Source organism: Carassius auratus, chromosome 26 (genome assembly GCF_003368295.1).
Source record: "Carassius auratus strain Wakin chromosome 26, ASM336829v1, whole genome shotgun sequence".
Taxonomy (NCBI): Eukaryota; Metazoa; Chordata; class Actinopteri; order Cypriniformes; family Cyprinidae; genus Carassius; species Carassius auratus.
Window position 1 is genome coordinate 23182053 of NC_039268.1, and position 27641 is coordinate 23209693.

The 27641-nt window shown below is 31.8% G+C and overlaps 1 protein-coding gene across 4 annotated transcripts in view; it reads left to right on the forward strand.

The window, feature by feature from the left end:
• Positions 1–22611, forward strand: part of ncam2 (neural cell adhesion molecule 2) — a 166357-nt gene extending 143746 nt beyond the window's left edge. For 2 of the 4 annotated variants that reach the window (XM_026204832.1, XM_026204831.1), the window contains 8 exons: positions 850–1037; positions 2373–2469; positions 5332–5505; positions 8876–8989; positions 10077–10198; positions 14274–14448; positions 17711–17918; positions 21619–22611. In XM_026204832.1, coding sequence (XP_026060617.1) covers positions 850–1037; positions 2373–2469; positions 5332–5505; positions 8876–8989; positions 10077–10198; positions 14274–14448; positions 17711–17918; positions 21619–21733 — 1193 coding nt within the window. In that variant the 3' untranslated portion in view covers positions 21734–22611. Of the gene's footprint in view, positions 1–849; positions 1038–2372; positions 2470–5331; positions 5506–8875; positions 8990–10076; positions 10199–14273; positions 14449–17710; positions 17919–19792; positions 19913–21618 lie in introns of all 4 variants that reach the window. The other 2 variants (XM_026204834.1, XM_026204833.1) reach the window with 2 other exon arrangements.
• Positions 22612–27641: the final 5030 nt, after the last annotated feature.

The window sequence follows — 27641 nt, forward strand, 5'->3', positions numbered from 1 at the left end:
ATTTTTTAAAATATTTTATTTAATTTGTTTTATTTTAGTAATTTAGTAAGTTGTGGTTTTGCCATTATTATTATTTTGTATTAATCTTTTTTTTTTTTTTTTTTTTTAGTTGAAACAACATACATGACAACAAAAACAAAAAATCACCAGTCAGCATGTAGTACAGGCCGGTGTTATTTTTTTATTATTTTATTATAATTCTATCGTTAAATGTACATGTATTCATTTAGCAGATGCTTTTATCCAAAGCGACTTTTGAGGAATACAACAGCACTATTATAGTTTTTACTTCATATTTTGAATTAGTTTTTGTTTTAATTTTAGGTAAAGTGTGAGTATTTTTTTTATGTTTTTGCCTTTATTTATTTTTTTATTTATTTTAGTCAATATAGTTTTTATTCATTTGTATTTTAATACACCAAGTTAAACTAAAAGAAAATGAAAACTGTTTCAGGTAAATAAAAAAAATAGATTTTTTAAAATTATTTATTTTACATTTACTGTACATTACATTTTATTCAAAATCATGATAACCATATTTATTATGCTTGTGTTGAAGCCCTGTTGGAAAACATTTGAATGGGCCTTTATTTTTAATTTCATAACAAGCTTGAACGAATTGAGTAGCGCTTAATTGAAAAAGCCTGGGAAACTTCTTTCTACTTCAGTAATCTTAGTTTTATGTTCAATCTTTAGGTGGTCTTTTGTATGTGGTTGATCAGACGCATAATGTATAGGGTGAAATGGTCCAAAATCCTGTTTTTAATTCTTTGTGGAAATTTAATTCTTTAGGATAACATTGCCAGCCTCCAGTTTTAATTTGCTCGGTCTCTGTCTTTCGCTCACCAGATGCACCGAAGTTCCAGACCAATCAAACCATCTTCTACTCGTGGGAGGGAAACCCGGTGAACATCAGCTGTGATGTGAAGTCCAACCCCCCGGCGAGCATGCTGTGGAGACGAGACCGCTTCACCATCTCCAGTCAAGGAACCAGCAACATCCACATTCACACCGCAGACGGACGATCGCTTCTAGAGGTTTCAGTGCTTTTTTTACATTGCACTTATTGAATTCTTTTCAAACTGCTTTGCTCGGCCATGTCAGTAGTTGACCTTAACTACTAACCGTAAAAAGTGGTTTATGTTGCATTATTGTGTATTAATTGACCTAATATGATGCATTAAATTTTATGAATGCATAAAATTGAGTTAATTCATGTGTAAAATGTAATTTAAAATTAGAATTTCAAGTCTTTGGTTCTAGTTTGGTGCTTGTGTAGAACTAGTTTTATTTTAGAATCACTGAGGTACTGTTATAGCTTATTTTATTTATATTTTTGATTTGCATTTTACATTTACATTTTTTTTGGTTTTATTTTTAGATTTTATGTTTTTAGTTAAAGTTATGTGTTTTTGTTATTTATTTATTTATTTATTTACACTGCCGTATAAGTAAGACTTGTAATCATTTTTAAAGGCTGAATTTATTTAATCAAAAATACAGAAAAAAATTGTAATCTTTCAAATGTTATTGCGATATAAAAATAATGGTTTCAATTTTGATATCCTTTAAAATATAATTAATTTCTTTGATGGAAAGATGAATTTCCATCATCATTACTCCAGTATAAAGTGTCACATGATCTTCAGAAATCTTTCTAATATACTGATTTATTATTAGAATTATCAATGTTGTCGAATTGTCAATTATTAATTAATTTGTATCTCTCTCAAAAATAAAGAAATAATAAAAATGTACTGACCCCAAATTTTTGAACTGTAGTTTATATTCTTAGAAAAGATTTATATTTTAAATAAATGCTCTTCTTTTTAACTTTTCATTCATCAAAGAGTCCTGCAAAAAGTATTGCCGTTTCCAAAAAGATATTAAATTTCCAGCACTGATAATAAATCAGCATATTAGACTGATTTCTGAAGATCTTGTTACTCTGAAGACTGGAGTAATGATGCTTAAAATACAGCTGCACATCACAGAAATAAATTGGATTTTAATGTATATTAAAATAGAAAAACATAATTTTACATCAACATAATATTTGACAATATTACATTTTTCCTATATTCTAGATTTGTTTTTGTTTTGTTTTTTAAATGCAGCTTTGATTAGCAGAAGAAACTGCTGTAAAAAAAAAAAAAAAAAAAAAAAAAAAAAAAAACATAAAAATATATTTGTTTCTTTTACTGTAAATATCTCTGTGTAATTCACCAGGTTCACCAGGGAAGTCTTTCTAAAATAAATAAATAAAAACATACTAAACAAAAGGTGCAGGTTAACACATACCTTCACTACCCAAAACAATCCCTAGCCATCATTTTCTCATTCTCCTCCCTCTGGTTTGTGTTGATCCACAGGTCACTCCGGTGTCCGACAGGGATTTTGGGCGCTACAACTGCACAGCCAGAAACAACATCGGCGCTCGATACCAGGAGTTTATATTAGCTCAGGCAGGTCAGTGTTTACCAGTAACACCACACTTCACTTGATCAAAATACACCTTTTTCATTTTTAATCCTGGTTTTTGAAAGACATCTTCAGTTTTGTAAGGAAGTAAACTAGATATCCACCAACAGAACTCTATGTATGTAACTCTAACTGTGAAAAGATTGCTAGTTTACAGCATTTTCAAAACATTACATTTGTTACCCAGGTTACTGTTTGTAGGCATTTCATGTTGCCTTTAAGGATGTTTCTAGATCTCATTTTCTCAGTTATTGAAATCATCATAGTGTGTTTGGTTTGAGACGAGGCGACACGTCGACCTGAGAAACTGCTTTGCGTTTGATTTAAACCTGTTGTCATGTGCAGTGCACTGATGTATTATAGAAATTTTCCATGACAGTTATGTCCTTCCCATCTGGCTGCTGCTAATTTAACTGAAGCTAATCTTGTGTAGTGCTGTGTGATTTACTAGAGAGCTCGCTAATATACCAGAGTACTGTACTGTAGACCTGCTTAATATGCCACGAAGAGCTGCAGTTCACTTCAGAGAGGACTTCATCCAGCCCGAGAGAACACACACATACACAATCACACACATTCGAAAACATGCATGCACACACACACAAAAACGTGCATGCACACACACACAAAAACGTGCATGCATACACACACTCAAAAACATGCATGCACACACACACAAAAACGTGCATGCACACACACACTCAAAAACATGCATGCACACACACACAAAAACGTGCATGCACACACACACAAAAACGTGCATGCATACACACACAAAAACATGCATGCATCACACACAAACAAAAACATGCATTCACACACACACAAACAAAAACATGCATTCACACACACAAACAAAAACATGCATTAACACACACTCAAAAACATGCATGCACACACACAAAAACGTGCATGCACACACACACAAAAACGTGCATGCACACACACACAAAAACGTGCATGCACACACACACAAAAACGTGCATGCACACACACACAAACAAAAACATGCATTCACCCACACAAACAAAAACATGCATTCACACACACTCAAAAACATGCATGCACACACACACACAAACGTGCATGCACACACACACAAAAACATGCATGCACACAAATATATATATATATATATATATATATATATATATATATATATATATATATATATATATATATATATATATTTAAAAGAAATAGAAATGTTTATAGATATCTATTTTATACCTCTTTTATATACTTTAAATGCCATTTTCTAAAAGTGACATTTGATATTTCTGTTAATTTCTCAGTAGTTTTTGAAATTCATTTATCTTTGACATTTTGTGGGCCTTCTCATCTTAAAAAGGGCAAAAACATCTTCATTCACATGCACAGAGTGTTTTATTAAATAAACAAAATGCTGCCAGTTACCAACCGCAAACCAGTTGGGATGTTTTCTTTCAGGTCTGTGTTCGGTTTTAAATATGCTAATATGCAAATGTGTGCATATTTAATCCAGTGATGAATAGCTTGCATATTTCAGTGGGTAAAGACACATTACAAATCTCTGCTTTTATATAAACTGCATTTCCAAAACTTTTTTTTTTTTTTTTTTATGTTACTGAAGCAAATCTCTTCTGGTCATCAAGGCTGCATTTATTAAAAATAAATAAATTAATAAATAAATTAATTAATTAAAATACAGTAAAAATTTTGAAGTATTTTTAAAATGATAAAACAACTTTTTTCAACATTAATAATAATCAGAAATGTTTCAGAAATCATCATATTCGAATGTTTTCTGAATATCACGTGACACTGAAGACTGGAGGAATGATGCTGAATATTCAGCTGTGCACCTCAGGAATAAATTACACTTTAACAGATATTAACATAGAAAACAGGTGTTTTAAATAGAAATAATATTTCAATTTTTTTTACTGTGCTTTTGATCAAATAAATGCTGCGAGCACAAGATACATTTGAGCAGTAGTGTATAGTGCTGTCAAGTGATTAATCGCATTCAAAATAATTTTTGTTTGCATAATATATGTGAGTGTGCACTGTGTACATTTATTTTGTATATATAAAGATGCACATACAGCATACATTTGGAAAATATTAGCATTATATAGTTATATTAATTTAAATTATATCATATATAAATATATGTAATATATAAACATACAAATGTTCTTAAATATATGCATGCATGTGTGTGTATTTATATATAAATAATACACACATGATAGGTAAAAATGTATAGCCTGAATGCACTGTAAGTCGCTTTAGATAAAAGTGTCTGCTAAATGCATACATTTAATTAAATGTTTTATATATTATATAAACAAAAACCTTTATTTTGGAGTTGATTAATCATGATCAATTGTTTGACAGCACTAGAATATTTTAAAAGTTTCATTCTGAAGACTCTTCAGACTTTAAAGATGACAGAAATGGTCGAGTCTGAGGCTTTGCACTTACAATGACGAATGTCTTTCATGATCAGAGTGATTCTTCTTCAACAGGAAGTTGATCTGCGGCCTGCTTCCTGTTGAGCGATGGCTCTTCGCTCTCGTCCCTCACTAACACGGCAGCAGCACAAATGATGATGCATTTTGAGTTTCTCCAGTCTGCAGTTTACCTGATGCTCTGTCACCTGTTTATTTCACATCTGCGCTTTATCACAGGATTAAATGCCTTTCGGACTTTTTATTGCACTGCACATGTTCCATCTGTAATACAGATAAACCTCAGAGCTGACAATGTTTAGGATAAATTTGAGTTGACATGTGACCTTCACTTGTGTTGTTTCTCGAGCAGATGTTAATTGAAAAGCATCATCATGTTTGGGTTTCTTCACAGACGTCCCGTCGCACCCGTACTCCGTTCGGCTCTCCGCCGTCTCCCAACGTCTAGCCACCGTCTCCTTCATGAAGCCCGACTCTCACGGCGGCGTTCCCATCAGCTACTACATCATCAGCTACAGAGACACGAGCGCACAGGACTGGAGGAGCGTCAGATCACACGCAGTTCAGAGTGAGACACCATCACATTACTATTAGATTTAGAGTTACTCTTACTGTTATAGGTGACCCTGAAGCACGAGGCCAGTCATAACAGTCAATTCTCTAAAATTGTGATTTGCTCATCATCTGAAAGCAGAGTAAATAAGCTTTCCATTGATGTATGGTTTGTTAGTAGGATAATATAATTAAAAGGATAATAATGAGATACAACTATTTGAAAATCTGGAATCTGAGGGAGCAAAAAAAAAAAACTAAATACTAAGGAAATCATCTTTAAAGTTGTCCAAATTAAGTTCTTAGGAATGCATATTACTAATAAAAAATTCCTAGAAAATATGGTAGAAAATGTACAAAATATCTTTATGGAACATGATCTTTACTTAATATCCTAATGATTTTTGGCATTAAAGAAAAATTTATCATTTTGACCAATTTTATTTTTTGGCTTATTGCTACAAATATACTCGAGACTTAAGACTGCATTTGTGCTCCAGAGACACAAATATAACTGTTTATATACTATTAAAGTATTTTAAGAAGAATGTAATTCTAGGTTTTCCATATAAATTATTTTTGCAATGTTCTTTTGTAAAACAAAAAAATAACATAAAAAACCCCGATAATTTTTCTATTTAACTTCAATATGTTTAAACTTAATTTTTAATTGTACATTTTTTTAACTGTATTTTTTGGACATTTTTCTTATCATTTTATCCTTAATTTTATTTTTTTTTAAATTTATGATTTTTTTTTAATAGTTTCCATTTTTGTTAAAAATAGCACTAGCTAACATAAAACAGACTTTTCAATAGACATTACTGCTGAAATTATGTGATATTTTTCATATTTAGATTTTTTTTTTTTTTTTTTTTGCTGAAACATACTTTATTTTGGTTAGTTGCCAATGCAATATTTATCTTTTTTTTTGTTTTCATGTATTATTTAATAAATATTTAGTTTATTTCAGCTTTTAATTTTATATTTTATACATTTATCATTTTAATTTAAGCTTAGGTTAAAGTCATTTTTATTTCATGCTTTTGTCTTTATGTATTATATACTTTTTATTATTCAATATTTCAGGGTTTTTATTATTTTTTTAATTTTATTTAAGTTTTAGTAATTTTAGTGCACTTATATCAGTTAGTTTTTAAGTTATTTATCTAATATTTACATTTAATTTTATTTGAGCTTCATTTCAGATTTCATTCAACACACTTTTTAAATTAGTTTTAGTTTTAATTAACAATACACATAAAGTAGCATGGATTTTTACATTTTAAATTTTTGTAAATTTGTAAGTTTTTTTTTTTTCATTTTATTATAGTATTTAAAAATATATATATATTTTTAGCTTTAATTTATTTTTATGTCAGTTTTAGTAATTTTAGTTCTTAAGTTTAAATTTAGTTCAGTACTTACTGTAAATACAATTCTTGCTTTCATTTAGAAATTGAAGTATTTAATGTTTCAGAATAGAATTAAGGATAGAAGAAACTATATTTATATCAAACAGATCTCGTGACAGATATTTCTATCCTCAGAGCAAAAGTGCAAAGCTATGCAAGTAAAAACAGCATTTAACCGAAAGAAGTGCATGTTTACAGTCTGATATTTTTCCTAAAAGTCATTATCACTTCTCAAAGCGAGTGTTTTTGCAGGATCAGGATGTCGACAGTCGTTCCATTAGGTTTGGAGCATCTAAACACATTTGCATTCGCAGCAGCGATAATGACTTCAAGCTGTTTGTTCATTAAACTACTTTACTTTCTGCCAAGAATTTTCTTAGCATTACGCCTTCAAATAACGTTTATTGTGCTAAGTGTGATGTAAAACACTTAAAACAAATAAAAAACTTTTAAGTGCTCGTAGTTATATTCCTCAACTCCGTGCCTCAGTCCTGAAGAGCTTCATGTTTCACAGAAAATGGAAAACAATGAGTTCAAGATCCGAGCAACGAGGGAAATTCAATGAGACGTTGGTCTAAAAGCATCCTGGTTACGGACTCAAACTCAAATTTAGGGTGTAATTACTTCAATTACATCCACACACTCTTTGTGGATTTTTAATTAAGACCTCATTGTTCTTTGATTAAGTGTTCATTGAGCTGCTTCTCTTTTATTAGTGCTTTCTCGTGGAAGTGAATGACTGCAATCACTGGCCAATGTCTTAGATTTGCTGAAGTGGTGCTTTAATCTGAAATACATATTTAGTGTTAGATATATTGAATGATTGAATGAATGGTGATTTTTTATTTCCTAGATATTTCTATTTAGCTTTCTTTTTAATGTGTAATTTTACTGTGGTCTAAACTTGTTTCATTTCTGCTTGTTGCATATGAACATCTTTTTCATCTTATATTTATGTTTAATTATACTTCAGTTTAAGTTCAGTAAATTAAAACAATGTTTTTACATTAACAATTGCTTTTTTGTAAATATTAATAACAGCTTGAATTTATTTTTAATCCAGTTTAATTTTTTAGTTGATAAGGAAGTATTTAAAACTTCCTTTTAAGTAATTTTTTAACCTTTTCATATAATATTCATATTTTAGATTAATTCCAATGAACTAAAAAAAAATCTTAATTTCTTCTTATTGCACATGAACATCTTTTTCATCTAAAATATTTAATTGTACTTCAGTTTAATTTCTGTAAATGAAAACAATATTTTAACATTAGCAATTTTAGTTTTTTGCTATTTTTTGTAAATATTTATAATAACTTGAATTTATTTTTAATAATAATATTTTACTTTAATATTTTCATCAAATATTCATCTTTTATTTTATTTTATTTTAGATTAATTTAAATGATTTTTTTTATAGTTTCACTTAACAATAGCAATATTCAATAATTAATATATAATAAAAAAATGCAAGATAAATCTCTAAAATTGAAAATAACCTCACATTTTACATTTAGTATTTACTGTAAATATTATGTAAGTATATGATAATGTTAAAGTATAAATTTTCCGAATCAGCATTTATTTTTAATATTTTAAGTTTTCTTTTTAATTTTATTTTAAGCTAAAATATGTTTTGTTATTTTCTCTTGCTTGTTATTTTTGTTTGATTGAGTCTCAGTTTGTTCTGTTTCTTCAGACACACTTATGATGATCAGATCAGATCTCTGTGTGTGTGGAGCAAACAAAAATCACACTGAATCTTTACAATTAATGGAAATATGAATGTTTGGAAATCTAAACTCACATTTCCTACTGACACACTACAGTAAAAGACAGAAATAACTGACTTCAAGCTGCTGGAAATACTAGTGTTGTGATGATTTCGTCCTCCGCTGTAACAGTATGTGAATAGTCTTGGCTTTTAGCAGCAGTTGAGATGTAGAAGAGTTTATTCTCTTTCTCTCTCAGTGGTTCTGACTCACCTGGAGCCCAACACGACGTACGAGGTGCGTGTGGCAGCGGTCAACGGAAAGGGTCAGGGGGATTTCAGCCGCACGGAAACCTTCCAGACGTTACCCATCCGTGAGTCCTTCTCTGTCCGTCACATACACCACCAGCCAGTGCCTTCTGCGCAGCACGCCTCCACTCATTTCATACAAGCAAAAACACCTATTATTATGTACAATTACTTTTCTATTTGAATATATTTTAAAATGTCAAAATGTAATTTCCAGCATCATGATCTTCAGAAATGATTCTAATAAGCTGATTTGATGCCCGACAAACAAAAACCAAAAAACATTATTATTATGTTGAAAACAGCCAAGTAAGCCAAGTTTTTTCAGGAATCTCTTATGTATATAGGAAGATCTATACCAGTCAGAAAGCATTAAGCTTTAAATTGACATTTATAATATAACAACAGATTTCTATTTTAAATTAATGCAACATTTTCTTAGTTTTAGAATTTTTATCACATGTTAATGCAAAAAAGTATCGTGTGATATAAGTTGTGTTTGTTTGTTTGCAAATTTTTTATTGTATTTGTTGTATTTTTATTTTATTTATTTTTTGTCATATAAATAGCCTTGGATGCTGACATGGCTTAAAATATATATACTATACTATAATATCCTTTAAATAAATGCTGTTCTTCTGAACTTTCTGTACAATAAAGAAACCTGGGGAAAAAATCTACTCAGTTGTTTTCAGCATAATAATATTTTTATTTTATTTATTTATTTATTTGTTTATTTTTAGCAGTAAATCATCATATCAGAATGATTTCTGAAGATCATGTGACACTGAAGACTGGAGGAATGATGCTAAAATAAAGCGGAGCATCACAGAAATAAATTACATTTCAACAGATATTTACATAGAAAACAGCTGTTTTAAATTATAATAATATTAACAATTTTTACTGTATTTTTTAATCAAATAAATCCAGGCTTGGTGAGCAGAAGAGACTACTCCAAAACATTAAATATCTTACTGTTCAAAATCTTGTGACTGGTAGTGTATCAGTGTTTTAACTCTTGGGTTGGGTTCGAGTGTTTGACAGCAAGCACAATGAGATCTTTCTCTGCTGTACAGTCACGTTCTCCAGATTTCAGATGATAGTGTGTCTGTGAGATCTTGAGTGGTGTCTGATGTCTGGTTTCTTCAGGCGAGCCGAGTCCTCCCACGGTTCACGGTCAGAGAGGCGTTGGGAAGACCTACAGACTCGGACTGATCAAACAAGACGACGGCGGGATGCCCATCGTGGAGTACATCGTCAAGTATAAAACTGTGCGTACCATACCTCAGGAAAAATCTACTGACTTGGAATAAAAATAAAATAAAATAAAATAAACATAAAATGAAATTATAAAAAAAATATGCAAGTTGCCAAAGTTCAATAAACATAAACTGACTTGAAATAAATAAAAAAATAAACATTGTCTGAAATAAAACAAAAAATAAAATAAACAAAATAAAATAATATATATTTTTGTACAATTTGCCAAAGCTCGATAAACATTAACTGAAATAAAATAAAAAAAATATATATTAATTGAAATAAAATAAACACAATATAAAATTATTTTAAAAAACTGAATGCGAGTTGCCAATGTTAAATTAACATCAACTGAAATTATATGAAATTAAAACAAAATAAAATAAACATGAAGTGAAATAAAATAAAATAATAACTATTTTTGTTTTAATGCAAATTGCCAAAGCAACATTTTTCATTTTAACTTGGACAAAAATAAATAAATAAATAAAAACTGATATTCAAATTAAAAAAAAACTGTATAGACATAAATAACCTGAAAAAAAAAAAAAATTAATTAGACTTTGACTAAAAATTTAATTGAAAATATAAAAATAAAACCTGATTCAAAATATTAACAAAAAAACTATAATAATATCTCAATAATACTAAAATAACCTTTTTAAATATTTGCTTTTAACATTAATTATTTTTTTGTTTTGGTTTAAGTAACTTAAAGGGTTACTCCACCCAAAAATGAAAATGTTGTCATTTTATTACTTACTCATGTCGTTCCAAACCCATTAAAGCTTCGTTCGACTTCGGAAACACAATTTAAGATATTTGTCCCATAGACTGTCAAGTAAATAAATAACAGTGTCAAGGTCCAGGAGAGTATGAAAGACATCATCAGAATACTCCATCTGTCGTCAGTGATTCAACCGTAACATTATAAAACAACGATCATACTGTTTGTACACCAAGAAAACTAAAATAATGACTTTTTGGGGTGGAGTAACCCTTTAATTTTAATAATTTATTTAATTAGTTGCTAAGGTGACATTTGTATTTCTCATTTAATTTTTTGAAATGTTAATTAATTATTAATTATCATTAATATTTGTTTTTAAATTAATTTTACCTTCATTTGAAAGAATTAGTGAAAATGGAATCATTCTATTTTTAGTTATCATTAACAGCACTAGCAGCGAAATAACAATATGTTTGTTATTGCTATTATATATATATATATATATATATATATATATATATATATATATATATATATATATATATATATATAGTGTGTGTTAGTATCTGTATTTCATTTATCTGCTAAATGAATAAGTTTCAATGTATAACGCAAGATAAATTTAGATAAGTATGAGCAGAAGAGGATTTTTCAAAGGCATTAAAATTGTAATCATTTCGGTCTTGTGACCATCACACTTGCTATAGGCAGTGTTTGCATGCATGAATTCATTGTAAATGCAAGTCCATGTTGTGTTCTCTGTTTCCACGAGAGGCTTTTAGTCTTCTCAGTCAGGTGAAATCATAAACAAACTTTTTTACAGCTGCAAGCTAAACAACAACACTTGTGCTTTAATATCACAGACGCTTGAGAGAAACTGTAGGTCTGTTGCATGTTTGCACACACTGTGTTAGTCTGAGCTGAAGTTATCGTGTTTCTGATGGGTCGTCTGAAGAATCCTGCTCTCGCCGTGGCCTCATTTGCTTAAAGAATACAGCTTTGAAAGCTTTGAAGTCCTTTCGTTCTCCACAGAGGAGCAGCAGGAGGCGATTCCTCTCCGTCACGGATATAAGGAACAAAAAGAGCCAAGCGCTCAATACTAACACTTACACACTTCCACCTACACTGACCTGCGCTGCGTCCTGCTCTCAGAGCAATCTCAGATTCAGAAGCCACACTAATTAACATTAAATTAAACTCCTTTTGCCACAGAGGATGCATTTATTTGATTAAAAATACAGTAACAATTTTGAAATATTATTGGAATTTAAAAATCTGTTTTCTATGTAAATATCTGTTAAAATATAATTTATTTCTGTGATGCACAGCTGTATTTTCAGCATCATTCCTCCAGTTTTGTTTTGGGGAAAAATGTGATTAATTGCACAATGTAAAAAACTTTTTTCATCGAAAATTACAATGCACAGTAAAAATAAATGACTAAATATATCACTTGTATTCACTGTGAAAATATTGTGGATCAGTTTGATCACTTTAATGTATTAATTTCTGTATTAATTTTTAATTATTGAGATTTATTAAGAAAGAAAGAAAGAAAGAAAGAGAAAAATTACTTCTTGAAACCAAACGATTGAACTGTTGTGTAAAGTAATATAATGAATAATATTAGCATATGAAACCATTAAATGTAATGGTAATATTAATTTAACTGAATATCAATTATTATTATTATTATTATTATTATTATTATTATTATTATTATTATTAACAGTAATCTTTTTATTACAGTAATGGCAATTTTTTGGGGAAATGTGATTAATAGCACAATGTAAAAACACTAAATAATAATAATAATTAATAGTATGTTATTTATTTATTTATTTATTTGCATTGTTTTTTTGTTTGCTTTTTCCCATACATTTTTTTTTTCATTTAATTTTGTGTGAAATATCTTGGATCATGTATACTTAGTGAATTAATGTATACATTAAACTATTATTGACATTAAACTATGGAACATATATGAATAAATAAATATCAGCAACATGTCATGGTGATATTTGTTTAACTGTAATATAATTATTATTATTAGTAGTAGTATTAATAAATAAATAAATAAATAAATTGTTTTGTGAACACTGAATAGTCTGGGGGAAATGCAATTAATTTCACAATGTTAAATCTATTTTAAGAGAGATAAAAATATAAAAATAGATTTACTTCGTTTCAGGTTGACTTTAAAAGACACTCAAAAGAGAAATTAAAGGACACTGTTATCTCCGTCAGCCAATGAAAACGTGTTTATGTCGATCACGTGAGAAGCTCTCAGTGAAGCCTGCAAAGCATCATGGGAAGTGAAATCTCTTTAAAGTGCTTTACTGAAATACATGATTCCTCCAGACAAGATACTTCCAGACGTATCAGGTCCGGATGAGTCTAAACCATTCGTTATTCCTCCTTTAGATCTTTTTGTTTATTTTCTGTCTCATTTTATATCGTTTTTGATGCGGTCCATCAGACTCTGATGATGATCCAAACATCTGAAAATGAAAATAAAACACCATTAAGGCACTATTTCCAAGTCATCTCAAGCAGTGTTATTATTGTGAACCAATAAAATATATAATAATTGTTAAACTAAGTATTAACTGGCATGAAATTAAAAATTAATAATAACCCTAAACCTTTAAAAGGTAGTGTCCAATTAATTAATGCATACATATTAAGTAAAGGGTGTATTTATATTTAATTATTAATATTTATTTAAATATATGTATAAATATATTTAAATATTTAAACGGAGTCTTTGTAAAAGTAAACTAAAAACTAAATGTAATTGTGAAATCAATGTAAATAAATAATATAAAATATAAAAAATGTGAATACTTAAAAATAAACTTTTATAAACTTTTATTCAATAAATATACAAATATATATGTATAATATTTGAATATTTAATACTGAAAGTGTAAGAATGCAAACAGGTTTTCTGTAAGGTGTAAGGTTTAGAGTTAGGGCTAGAAAATATAGTTTGGTTGGTATAAAAGTTATAGAAGTCTGTGGAAAGTCCCCACAATTCAAAGAAATAAACGTGTGTGTGTGTGTGTGTGTGTGTGTGTGTGTGTGTATAATGACATGGGTATGACACAGGTATTACAAGGAGAGGGTGACTTATGAGGACATAACCCATGTCCCCATTTTTCAAAACACTTATAAATCATACAGAATGAGTTTTTTTGAGAAAGTAAAAATGCACAAAGTTTCCTGTGAGGGTTAGGGTTAGGTGTAGGGTTGGTGAAGGGCCATAGAATATACAGTTTCTACAGTATAAACACCATTACACCTATGGGATGAACACACTTTTCACAAAAACAAACGTGTGTGTGTGTGTGCAGGATAAAGAGGAGCAGTGGATGACGAAGCTGGTTCCCGGTGTGAATGATTTCGCTCTGCTTCAGCCGCTGCAGTGGAACACACGCTACAACGTGGAGATCACGGCACGCAACGTCAAGGGTCTGTCAGAGCCCACCCTCTTCCAGTTCCTCATGCCGCAGAAACCCAACATCACAGGTACATCCTCCGTGCACCTAGAGCTGAACGGTGTCAGATTAGTGCAGAATCTATTCGCTTTTATCATCCCGAGTCTGGCACAGAGTCTTGAGTCTCTGGGGGATATTTGTATGAATAGACAACAATAAATTGCATGGGTCAGAATTATATATTTTTCTTTTATGCCAAAAAATCATTACGGATATTAAGTAAAGATCCATGAAGATATTTTGTAAACTGCCTAACATAAATAGTAACATGCATTGCTAAGAACAAAATTTGTACAACTTTAAACATGATTTTCTTAATGTTTAGATTTCTTTGCACCCTCTGATTCCAGATTTTCAGATTTGAGGTTGAAATCTGAGGAAAAGTGCCTCGTAAGACGAGCCCTTAGTAGTCAGCAGCAGACAGCAGGCGGTTCACTGGTTAGGGAACAGATCGCTGGTTTCAGGTCAGCAGACAGCGGCTGTAAAACGCTGCGTGGGCATGAATATGATGATAAAGACATTCGGCTCTGTGTAATAATGTGATAGCGATGCTTCATACAGGACAGTGACTTCAGCGGCGCTCAGGGCCAGTTTTGTGAGTCATTTGGTGCTCTATTGGCAGATAATGTTAGTGCAACTTACGTGTATTTCTCACAGAAAGTGTTCAGGATCTCACTAACAATCTGAAACCTGAAATAGAAATAACTCTGCTACACATACAGATCAGAATATGAATGTTTTGTTGTTTTAAGTTTCATAGGGTAGTTTTTACAGTTTGGTATTATTAAAAAGACAAGAAAATAACTTTGCATTGATGTTATAGGTGTGCGTCTGTTTTTGTTCCCCATAGTGAGTTTTATTACATTAAAACTCCTCTTTTTGGTGGTTTACTTATAGTTTTAATTAGTTTTGAACGTCTTAAGTTGAATCACTAGTGTTTTAATAACCGATCGTTAGTTGTTGATCGATTAGTCAGTGTTTAAAGGGACAGTTCACCCAAAAATGGAAATTCTGTCATTGTTTACTCTCCCTCAAAACTGAGTTTCTTTCTTCTGTGGACATGTTTTGAATAATGTTGGGAACCGAACAGTTGACGGCAGCCATTGACTTCCCTTTAATATGAAGTCAGTGAAGGAATAGTTCACTCAAAAATCACAATGTGCTGGAAATGTGCTCAGCTTCAGGCCATCCGAGACGTAGAGTTTGTTTCTTCATCAGATTTGGAGAAATTTAACATTGCATCACTTTCTCACCAATGGATGTGAATGGGTGCCGTCAGAATGAGAGTCCAAACAGCTGATAAAAACATCATAATAATCCACAGCAGTCCATCAGTTAACATCTGGAGAAGACAAAAGATGAAACAAATCCAGTATTAAGATGATTTAAATAGTGCTTGATCTGTGCAGATTTCTCTCCTGATTCAGAACACTTTTTCACTGGAGGAAGTGTTATTATGGATTATGGACTCATATTTTAAACATTATCAGATGTTCACTGATGGACTGGAGTGCTGTGGATTATTGTGATGTTTTATCAGACTCTCATTCTGACGGCACCCATTCACTGCAGAGCATCCACTGATGAGACACTGATGCAATGCTACATCTCTACAAACCTGATGAAGAAGCAAACTCCTCCTAATCTTGGATGGCCAGCTAATTTCATTTCTGACTGAACTATTGCTTTAACTTGAAACGGCAAAAGCGAGTGTTTGTGTGACTGATGCTCTCTGCGTTTCTCTCTCTGATAAGAATCAATGAAACTCTCTGAAGATGTTCAGGGCACTGATGTTGACTCGAGGTTTGAAGAGTTTTCTTCTGATCAGTGCTTCAGGTGTGTGCAGGACATTAACAGACGTTTAGATGCTCTCAGATGGTGTTTACGCTGCGGGGCAGTCCATGTATTCCTAATATGACGGTAAATGTCAGTCTCAGCTGGTTCTTTGTGTGAATCTTTGATGCCTTCATCCATAACGCATCAAAACAGCTTGAAACTTGTCCTAAAGCTTTGACTAACTTCAGATCAATATGGGAAGAGCTGTGGACTAAACACATCAGAAACAGTCGTATCTCTGAGCCTGTGATTACTGAGAAATCATCTAAAAGGATTGTTTTCTGTCTAGATACAATTAGTACATGCTTTCAGAGGAAGAATAAAGAACTACTGGATTGCATCTTTAAGCATTTCAATGCATTGTAAACTGTCATGTTTCTTGTAGATTAACTTTTTTGTCTTTGTTTTATCATAAAGGAGTGACGCACTTTTCAAACATATGACTGTTAGCCAATGAGGTAACATTTGACTACTGCAAAAATATATGAAAACAGATCCAATAGACTATATATATATATATATATAAAACTATTAAAAAAACTATAAAAAATATAACTATATATGACTATAAAAAATGAAAGCAGGTGGTTTTAAAGTATCGACGTTACTAAAACTTGAATAAAATAAAGCTAAATATTAACATATTCAAAAAATTAAAAAAGTCAAAAGCATATAAAATTGCACAAATAATATGACATTTTTTATTATTATTTTACAGAGAGAGAAATGTAGGATGTTTGATGTATGTTATGTTTACTGAACAGTTTCATTGTTAAATAAAACTATAAAAAATTTATTGTTTATTGAAATAATGTAATAATAGTATTAGGGTGAAAACTAAACTATGTTTTTACTAAGATTAACCAAATTAGAACTAAAATAAAAATAATGCTAAATATAAATATGGAAGACAAAAAGCACAGAACAAAATAATTCAAATTCAAATTTAAAACATTAATAAAGGCTATAATAATATTTAAATAATAAAAAAATAACACTACTGGCAACATGGACAGCCATCAGCAAATGTTAGTGTTTTAACATGTGAACTTTTACTGTGTTTTTTTTTTATATATATATATATAAAAAAATATGACAATAAATTAATAAATGTTGAATGAATTTAGTAATGTAATGTTTGACCCTGGCAAATAAATAAATGCATACTGGGAATATATAGCAAAACAAATCTGACAGCAGTGTGTTGTGCTTTGCATTTATTCTTATTCATAGATAGAAAAATAGAAAGAGCGTAACATTTAGACGTTGATGCATGTTATAAAAAAATAAATGACATGTAAGAGGCCCTGAACGACACCGAGATGTTAACACCCCTGTCGTCTCTCTCAGACACAAACAGAGCATGATCATGAAGAAACCTCTGAAGATCTCCATCCATCGGTGTGTTTTCAGTCATGTCTTCTGAGCGTGTGTGTGTTTTTTGCTCCCGGTCTCAGCAGACTCCCTGTTCAGCGGTCTGGGCCTCGGCGCGGTGGTGGGGCTTAGCGTGGCGGCTCTTCTTCTGCTGCTGGTGCTGGTGGACATCAGCTGCTTCTTCCTGCGTCAGTGTGGCCTGCTCATGTGCATCACCCGCAAGCTCTGCAGCAAGAAAACCTCCACCAGCGGCAAGAGCAAGGAGCTGGAGGAGGGCAAAGCTGCGTATCTGTGAGTTCATCAGCGTTCGTGTGCATGGGTGCCGTCGCTTCTCGGTCCGTCCGTCGTTCTCGTGCGCTCGTCGTTGCACTGGATCGTTCGTTTGGGGTGATGGATGATTACTTGTGAGGATGTGGCAGCTGGTCAGACCAGAAGAACGGCTACTGGGTCTTAGGAGATGTTAGGTTGTTTTTGTCTTACAGTAAAAATTTTGCGCTAACATTGTTTTCTCAATCAACATCAAATGTGTTTCGAAGGATTTCATGTCCTGAAATTGCATTTTTATTCATCGTGAATGCATGATGCATGATAGATTTATGTTTCAAACAAATGCTGTCCTTTTGAATTTATGTATTATTCGTCTGTGAATCCACAATAATATCGTGCAGCACAACTGTTTTCAACATTGAACTTGATTCGCAAATCAGCATATTAGGATGATTTCTGAAGGATAGCAGGACTGGAGAAATTCAGCTTAGATCACGGGAATAAATTACATTTCAAAATTGCATTCACATTGAAATCAGTTATTTTACATTGCAATAATATTTCACAATTTTTACTGTATTTTTAATCAAATTCATGCAGCCTTGTTGCGCAGAAGAGACTAGGTAACTATTTACCGACATGAAACATTTGAACAGTCGTTTGGTTGGAACAACGTTGCCTTCGTGAGACTGTGTTTAGCATAATTTCAATGATTTTATAATCATTTTCACATTTACATTTGAAAGCCTGCTAATGAAGTAATAATCTGTCTCCTCTGAATCTGATGATTGATAAAAACTGACAGTCATTATCTATTAATGAGGGTTGAATTCCACCCTCAACTTACAGTAAATTATTTCATAATACGTTCCCATTACCATTAAACGCTATTAATAATATGCACATATAGATATGCAGTAATGGGCTCGTTTAATAGCGTTCTGCTGAGTGTCTTCAGTAAATGATCAGAATCGCTTTAGCATTAGACAGACCTCATGAGATTCATTTGCTAATAAAAGACTGGGTCTATTGATCTGTTTGCATTAGCGGCGCATTAAGTCCAGCGCCGGTGGGTTTACTGTCATAATGGAAGATTCTTTCAGATAATATTGCTCACATACACAATTACTCGCTCTAGTATGATTAGCACCGAGACAGAAGTCAAAATAAAACCTCTGGAGATTGAGATTTAGATCGGTCTAACAGTGCAGGAAGAAGTAAGGACATTATAGCATGCCTTAGCATCTCTAATAGATCTATACATGTAGACGATTGTGTTCAGAATGGAATACAATGTTTTATTAATAGTTGCATTGGCTGAAAATGTGCTCACCCTTATACCATCGATTCAAGATTGTGTCTTCATCAGGTTTTGAGAAATTTAGCATTGCAGTGAATGGGTGCCGTCAGAATGAGAGTCCAAACAGCTGATAAAAACATCACAATAATCCACAGCACTCCAGTCCATCAGTGAACATCTGGAGAAGACAAAAGATGAAACAATATGTTTTTTCATGAGTTTTTTCTATAATCAATAATAACGCTTCCTCCAGTGATTATTTGTGAATTATTGTGATGTTTTTATCAGCTGTTCGGATTCTCATTCTGACGGCACCCATTCACTGCAGACACACTGATGCAATGCTGCATTTCTCCAAACCTGATGAAGAAACAAACTCATTTACATCTTGGATGGTCTGAAGGGTGAGCACGTTTTCATTTTTAGCTGAACTTTTCCTATATACTAAGTAAGATTAGTATGTAGACCATTATGCAATGGTAAACAGTAAGTATGTTGAAATATAGTTGAGCTGTTTATCAGTGTGCCATTCTGAACCTTCCCAGTGTGCACTTGTGTTTAGTGTGATGGACACCTGCATGTGTGTTTGTGTGAGTAGGGTTGATGGCTCGAAGGAGCCCATCGTGGAGATGCGAACTGAAGAAGACAGAATAACTAACCAGGAGGACAGCAGTCAAGTGCACGAACCCAATGAGACGACTCCTCTGACAGAGCCAGAGTAAGAGTTAGAGCTCAAATGTGAAGTGCGTCAGAGACAGTTACAGCATTACAGCTGACGCTTAATCAGTTAACCTTTCAAACATTTTGGTAGTAAGTAAGATTTTTTAAAAAGACATTAGTACTTTTATTCATCAATGACGCATTAAACTGTTACAAAAGTAACAATAAAGATGTTTATATGGTTTAAAAAAAACGTTCTATTTATCTGTGAATCCTGAAAAATCACAGTTTCCACAAAACTATTGTGCAGCACGACGTGTGTTGAACATTGACAATAATCAGAAATGTTTCTCGAGCAGTAAATCATCATATTATTCTGATTTCTGAAGATCATGTAACACTGAAGACTGGAGGAATGATGCTGAAAATACAGCGGAGCATCACAGAAATAAATTACACTTTAACACAGATTCACACAGAAAACAGATATTTGAAGTTGTAATAATGTCAAAATTTTTACTGTATTTCTTTGAAATAAACGCAGCCTTGATGAGGTGAAGTGCCTTAATTCATAAACACTAATTACCAAGTACAACCCCAAAAGATTTGATAAAAATTTGATAAAAGTGCACGTTTTTGAAAACGATACATTTATCATCTCTGTGTAAAAAAACGCATCAGTTATTTTCGTGGAATCTGAATGCGAAACTTTTCAAAGATATGTTTACTTTAGTGCTACTTTTAGTAGGATTTAGTCTTATGTTTTTATTCACTAATGTTTTTTACTCTCTATATTAAAGGCCCATTAATTGATAACTATAACAATAACTATCATACTATATATTACTGTCCACACCAGCGAACAATAATGTTTTATTAATTATAAGTTCGCATTTCATTTAAATACTCAAGCTGTTTACATTTAGTGGATTCTGATTGGCTGTCAAGGTTTTTTTTTTTTTTTTTTTTTTTTATCAGCCAATAAAAAAGTTCTGAAACTGATTTTAACCATTTATTTTCATGAGATTTTGAAGCATGAAATAAACATGAATGAACATCAGAACTTTTTTTTCAACCGTTTAAAGACATCAATACACAATTTTTTTTCTACTCTCTTATTTGTTTATTTGGACAAGACAACATTTGAATGCATTTTACAAACTTAAAATGCACTGACAGACAAAACACAGCAGAACTTCTGTTATAAAACAAGGACTCAGCTTTCAAATGTAATATATTTTTTAAGAAATTCAAACAATAAATACCATTTTGTGGCTCTTTAATGTGTCGTGACAGATCGGTTCAAGCGGCATGCAAACCGATAATCTCTTACTACAAGTTATAGCACAAAATAAACATGAATGAACATCAAAATACTTCATTTCTACCATGCACAGATGTCAATACCACATTGTCAACAGATGTTAATCTACTCTCCTATCTGGTTTATTTGTCGGACAAAACAAAGCCAGATTCTGCGTTATGATTGGTCAAATCACCTGTCAATCAAACTCCCTGCGAAGGGTCATCTATAAGTCACCAGCTATTAACAGTTGTAGCAAAATGTTAGTTTGAGCCTCTGTTTTTTTTGCGTCAACATAATCTGCTGATATATAGACGCCACTTACATTTTCAGTTTGTCGTCGTAGAACATTTGCATGCTAATGAGATGCATGACTTTTCCTTTCGTTGTCAGCCGTTCGGCCTCGTTTGTGTCACAAAGCATGTCGAATGATGATTAAATGACACTGATTCTGACTGCAGGAAGCTCCCGCTGAAGGAGGAGAACGGCAAGGAGGTGCTGAAGCCGGACTTGATCGAGATCAAGGTCCACACGGACAACAGCATCCACACAAAACAGGACGACAGCAAAGCGTAATGGAGCCCGGAGACGATCCCAGCCCGAACAAACTCAGACCAAATGTAGAAAGCAGAAAAAATCATGACGGAGATATGACAAGTGAAGATAAAAGGGTGTGTAAATATGTTCAAACGCAAACAGAGACTGCGTTTTTGTGATAAAAAACTACTTTGATCGCTACTTTTCCGTTGGCGTTTGCATCCTGATTTTTTCTGGTTGGGCTATGGAGGATCCCAGAAATTAATTTCCAGACCTTTCTTCTACTTTCCAGGCATGAGTCTGATTGTATTCTGCCCAGCAGGACGTTGTGTTGTGTCTATAGTCTAAATGATGTCAGATTCTGGGCTTCTCATCTAAACGTGTTAGAGACTTCGTCGGTTTTGGGCTTTTTCGATGCTTTGGTAGAACTTTTCCATGGGGAAAATCCAGATGGATTTGATTTCTTCTATTTTTCCTGGGCATGTCCGACGAGAACTAGGTGGTGTGTTTTATGTATGTCGAATTCTGAAGCTTGTTTTCCATTTCGTCGCCATCAGTTTTAAAAGCAAGGGTCACTTCGCAAAAGAAACCGGAAAACACGTTGTTGTAAAGTGACTTTGTAGTTCGGATTTGCTCAACTGCCATGATGCCAGATGAAATGCTCTTATTAATTCATGTTGGTTAATGTGTGCATGTGTGATTGTATGTGAGAGTGTGTACACAAATACAAAAAACAAAGATGCGAATGTTTGCCAGATGCTTTTTTGCTAGAGTTCGCTTTAGTTCGTTATTCAGGAAACTTCTGTGAACATGACAACAGTTTAATTAATTTGCTCAAGGAGGATTATCTTCCAACAGTTAGTCCATCATGACTAGTACTTGAAAAGTTATAATATTAATAAATATGTGTATACATAAATGTAAGTTTTCCTTTTCATTTTAGTTACATTGTTTCTAATTGATTAATGTAATTTTGATTTTGTCATTTTTATTAGTTTTGCTTAAACTTATTTTATTTCACTTATTGTTTTTAAAACTATATTGCTAATTCAGTTAGTTTTTGTCATTGTAATATAATGTTTTAATTTAAATCCAATTTAATGACATTTAATATGATGCAATTGTTTTTTTGTTTTGTTTTGTTTTTTTCTTTTTTTTGTAATTTATTATGTGCTTTTATTTTATGCTTATTTATATTTTGCATTGTATATACACTACAAAAAAATATTTTCTTCCTTAGTATTTATGTTTTGGTTTCTAGTTTAAATATCAATAATTTCTTGAATCGAGATGCATTTACTTGAAATTTACTTTTTTATATATATATATATATTACTCAAATTTGTGTTAGCTTTTACTTTAAACAAGCAAAAATATCTGCTAATAGAATAGAAGAAAAATCATCTTAATTTAAGAATTAAACCATATATTTTTTCTTACTCCATCAGCAGATATTTTTACTTATTTTAAGCAAAAACTGATTTTTTTTTTTTTTTTTTTTTTTTCAGAAAACAAGACTAATATTACTTGTCGAGTAAATGCATCTTAATTCCAGAATTTGTAGATATTCATACAAAACAAGACAAAATAGTAATATATATATAAAAATATATATACATTTTTTTATGTATTATTTATTTTAAGTTTGATTTTTTAGTAAAGGCCACATTATATTTTTTTTTTTTATGAATCTGATATTGCTTTATTTCAATTAACGAAAAATCTAATATAATTTATAGAATTTATTGGCACAAGAACACATTAATTGTATGCACATGTCAGTCATTTGCGTCTGTATATATGTGTAACGTGAGATTCTGGCCGATGTTGCTGATAAAGGCAACGTTTTGCCCCTCGAGCCACTTTAGTTCTTATTATATTTGATATATTTTACTATGATTCACAGGTGTTTGTACATACATGAGTATGACGTTTGATGTAATGTTCCTGTATAACACGTGTTCCCAGAACATCAGGAATGAAATGAGTCTCATTAATGAAGCAGCAGGGCATTATTTACCAAATCTGTTCTGTAAAGTGTTTGTAAAGCCTGTATGATGTCAATGCAACCACTCACACCTGCTTATGAAGTCGCGAAAAAGAACCAAGCATTTGTACTTTTGCCTTTTTAGTGACATGCAAACCATCTGGATCTTTTTTCTTTCTTTCGTTCTCCAGAACTCTGCATATGTGAAGTACTGTGTTCATTGCATTTAATCCAGAAATGAAAAAAAAAAACTGAAAAATGTTACATAAATCATGAACAGTTTCCAGCTGCTTCTCTCATTCGGATGAGTTCGTGTTCAAATACTCTATGCATAACAGAAAAGTCTTTTGCTTTGTTGTTCTGGGTGATTGAAGCTCTTTTCTTCCGTGTTTGTCGCAGGTCTTTAGCTGATGGAGAACATCTGAACTTACCACTGGAACACCTGTTAAAACTGTAATTTACCGCTGTAAATAAATGTGTACTAGTATAAGACAGTGCTTGTAAAACATTCTGTCAGCGTCCATTTATTTCCATCAGGTTTAGAATAATTACGATTACTTATGTTTTAGTCTCTAACGCTAACCAATGCTGTATTTATTTGATCAAAACTTCAGTAAAATGATTAAATATTTCTGCAATTTATATGTGGATATACAGTATCTAATTTATTATTTATCATCAACTTTGAAAATCGTTTTTTTCCTGTTTTATTTTTTTAATTAATGTAAAGACCGGAGTAATTTTGCTTCAACTTATATTACAATTCAACTTATATTCACTATTACTTTTAATTGCCGTAATATTTCTCAATTGCTGATTTTACTGTATTTTTGATCGAATAACTGCAGCCCTGGTGAGACTTCTATCAAAAAAAATTTAAAATACATTAATCTTCCTAGTACATTTGAACTGATTGTATGAATTAAATTTCATTTATATTCATAGCAGAAGTGGCTTGTAAGCTGAGATACACAATCCTCGTTAATTTCCCAGATGGAGCAGAACAGCTGCTAATTGCAGGTACAAATGAAACTGAACAGGAGGAACATTTTATTGCTTAAAGGTTGCTCTTTCATAGCTCCCAAAATTTAATTGGTTTCTTAGTTATGTGTTATTTCAGCGTTAACAGATGTTTCTCATAATATTCCTATGGAGAAATAAAAATAGACTCAAATGAGTCAGAAAGTAAGACATTATGAGGATTTTAATGAAAGCATTTGATATTGATATTGATTGATATATATAGTTTATAAAATTTGTTATTTTTAGGTTTTTATAAGTTAAAATTTTAAATATTTTTAACGTAACAAAATTTATTAATATTTTGAATAAGCTTCTATTTTTAACATTTTCTGATTTTAATTTAATTGTATTTGTAATGTGCTATTGCAATGTAATTATTTTTTTTTTTTAGATTTCACTTTGATTTATTTCAAAGTGAAATCTAAAATTTTGATTTTAGTACTTCAGCTTAAACTTATTTTATTTTATTTCATTGCTAAGGCAACATTCATTTATTTGTTTGTTTGTTTGTTTGTTTTAACTTACAGAACATACAAGAAATTCACAACAAAATTCAAATTAGTCACAATCAATTTAGTTTTCGTGTCATGTTGTAAATGATACACTTACAAATTCATGACCTGCATTTACTGAAACCCAGCATCAATCTTTCTAAAAGTGTTTAAACATCTTTTTATATATATATATATATATATATATATATATATATATATATATATATATATATATATATATATATATATATATATATATATATATATATATATATAATTGTGTAGCTGGAATGAAGTACTTAATAAAATTCATTCATTGTATCTCTAATATCTTGAATGTTTCTCCTAATGCAGTCAAGCTGAGATCTTTACTTGTTACTCCTGAGAGAACTCTCTAGGAATTTGTGACGATACATTTGAAATGTTTTTCCCTCCAAAAATGCAGCCATGCTTTCTTCAGTTGACTTACTGACTAACTTATTCCTGAAGCGTCGTGTGGCGTTCGATTGTGTTTGTGTAGCGTTTCGGGCCGCTGCGGATTCTCTATTAAATCGCACAGCGTCAGTAACTCAAGAGCCTTCGGGCTTTAAAACAATCAATTACCTAAACACACAGCGATTAGCACGTAATTGTTCCACTGAGTCGTGAAACCATCTGAAGGTGACACTTTTAGTGGTGCATTATGGGTCATCATCTTGTTTCTACACATCATGCATTGTTTGTATGATTATATTTGAACAAATAAAGCAGATGTTATAAATAGGCTTTTGTTGTGATGGTGTGTATTAGTTATTCTAGAGCAGATTGTGAATAAATCATCTAGAGGTCGTAGAAGTCAAATCTCTTTATAAAGTTTTTCCTCTTGTTGATTTATTGATCGATTCCTGTGAGAAACTGCACTAGAAGGGAGACTCTGAAAGTTTGAGTTCTTATACAATATTATAATCTAGTCGAGAGCTTTAAGTCACTCCAGATTTTGCACGCGAGAGCTCATCAGCTCCTGGGGCGAAGCTTGACAGCGTCTGCTTAAGCCTAAAAAAGAAAAGGAAAGAAAAGAGAGAATATTGTGTGCCAGAAAAAGGCTGCTCTTTAATAATATTGCTTACTTTTGCAGGTTTATAGGCCAACTTAATTAAGAAATTAAGATATTACTATGAAAGGTCATTTGTAATAAAAAAGCAATAGATTAATAAACCGCTGGATTCTCCTGATAATAAAGCTAAAGGTTGTTTCTAGATGAAGGACTGGTTGTAATTCCCTACTGGATGTTAGAATTAATTAAACAAGATTTGTAAGTATTGCACATGCTTTGGAACATGCTTGCTTTAAAATTGAAACTTTTCTCCAATGCATTCTTGAAATTTCAATGGATTTCATTGACTTTTTTCCTCATAAACTGCATTACAATGATTTGTTAAATTAAATTAATAATGCTAGTGTTTTGTTGTTGTTGTTGGATCCTGGTGAATATCCATCATAACGGCTGTTTGGCTGTCCACAATCAAATTGTCATGTTTTCTTCAATGCATTCTTGAAATTTGGATGGATTTCATTCACTACACTGATGTATTCAATTAAATTAAGAACAATTTATTTGTCGTAAATATGCCTGTTTGGCTGTTTACAATCCAAATGGAAAGTTTTCTTAAATGCATTCTTGAGCTGCAGATATATTTCACTGGCTTTTCTCCTTAGACAGCATTACACTGATTTATTCAATTAAATTAAAAAGTATGTCAGTAAGGCATTGCACATGTATAAGCATTAAAACTTGATGAATACCCATCATAAAACACCCCTTTTGGCGGTTCACATACAAAATGGAAAGTTTTCTTGAATGTATTCTTGAAATGTAATGCTTTTACTTTCCTAGCTCTAAATGCAATTTACACTGTAGCATTAACATAATTTTTTTTTTTTTCCAAGTCAAGGAATATTATCCATTGTAAATATGTTTGGCTGTTCATATTCAAAATGAAAAGTCTTCTAGAATGCATGCTTGAAAGGTTGGATTCACTGTATTTTCGCTTCATAAACAGCTTCACACTGATGCACTAAAAGTCTTAAATCAGATGCAAATTAATTATGAATTCATTCTCAGTAGCCAGCAAGTGGATGCATTCCTTTTTCTTTCTTTTTTTTGGATCAAAATCCCAAATGTCGAACCATAAATCCCCTTTGGAGAGGCCCAGGCTGACTTCTCAAAGCATGATCCTCGGTTTGATCCCAGCAAAGGCCAGTAAATGGATTAGAGAGGTGCGTTCCCACTGTTTGAACTGTACTGTTAGTGAGGAACACCGAGGGAGGAAGACTGAATCCCTTTAGCCGAGACCTTGAGGGTTGTGAGAGCGCAGATATGTTGTGTAATCCTCATGCTGGGCTTTCACGGGTCAGCGCCACACGCTTCAGTCTGGATGGATGTTACAGTGATCTGGACACCAGA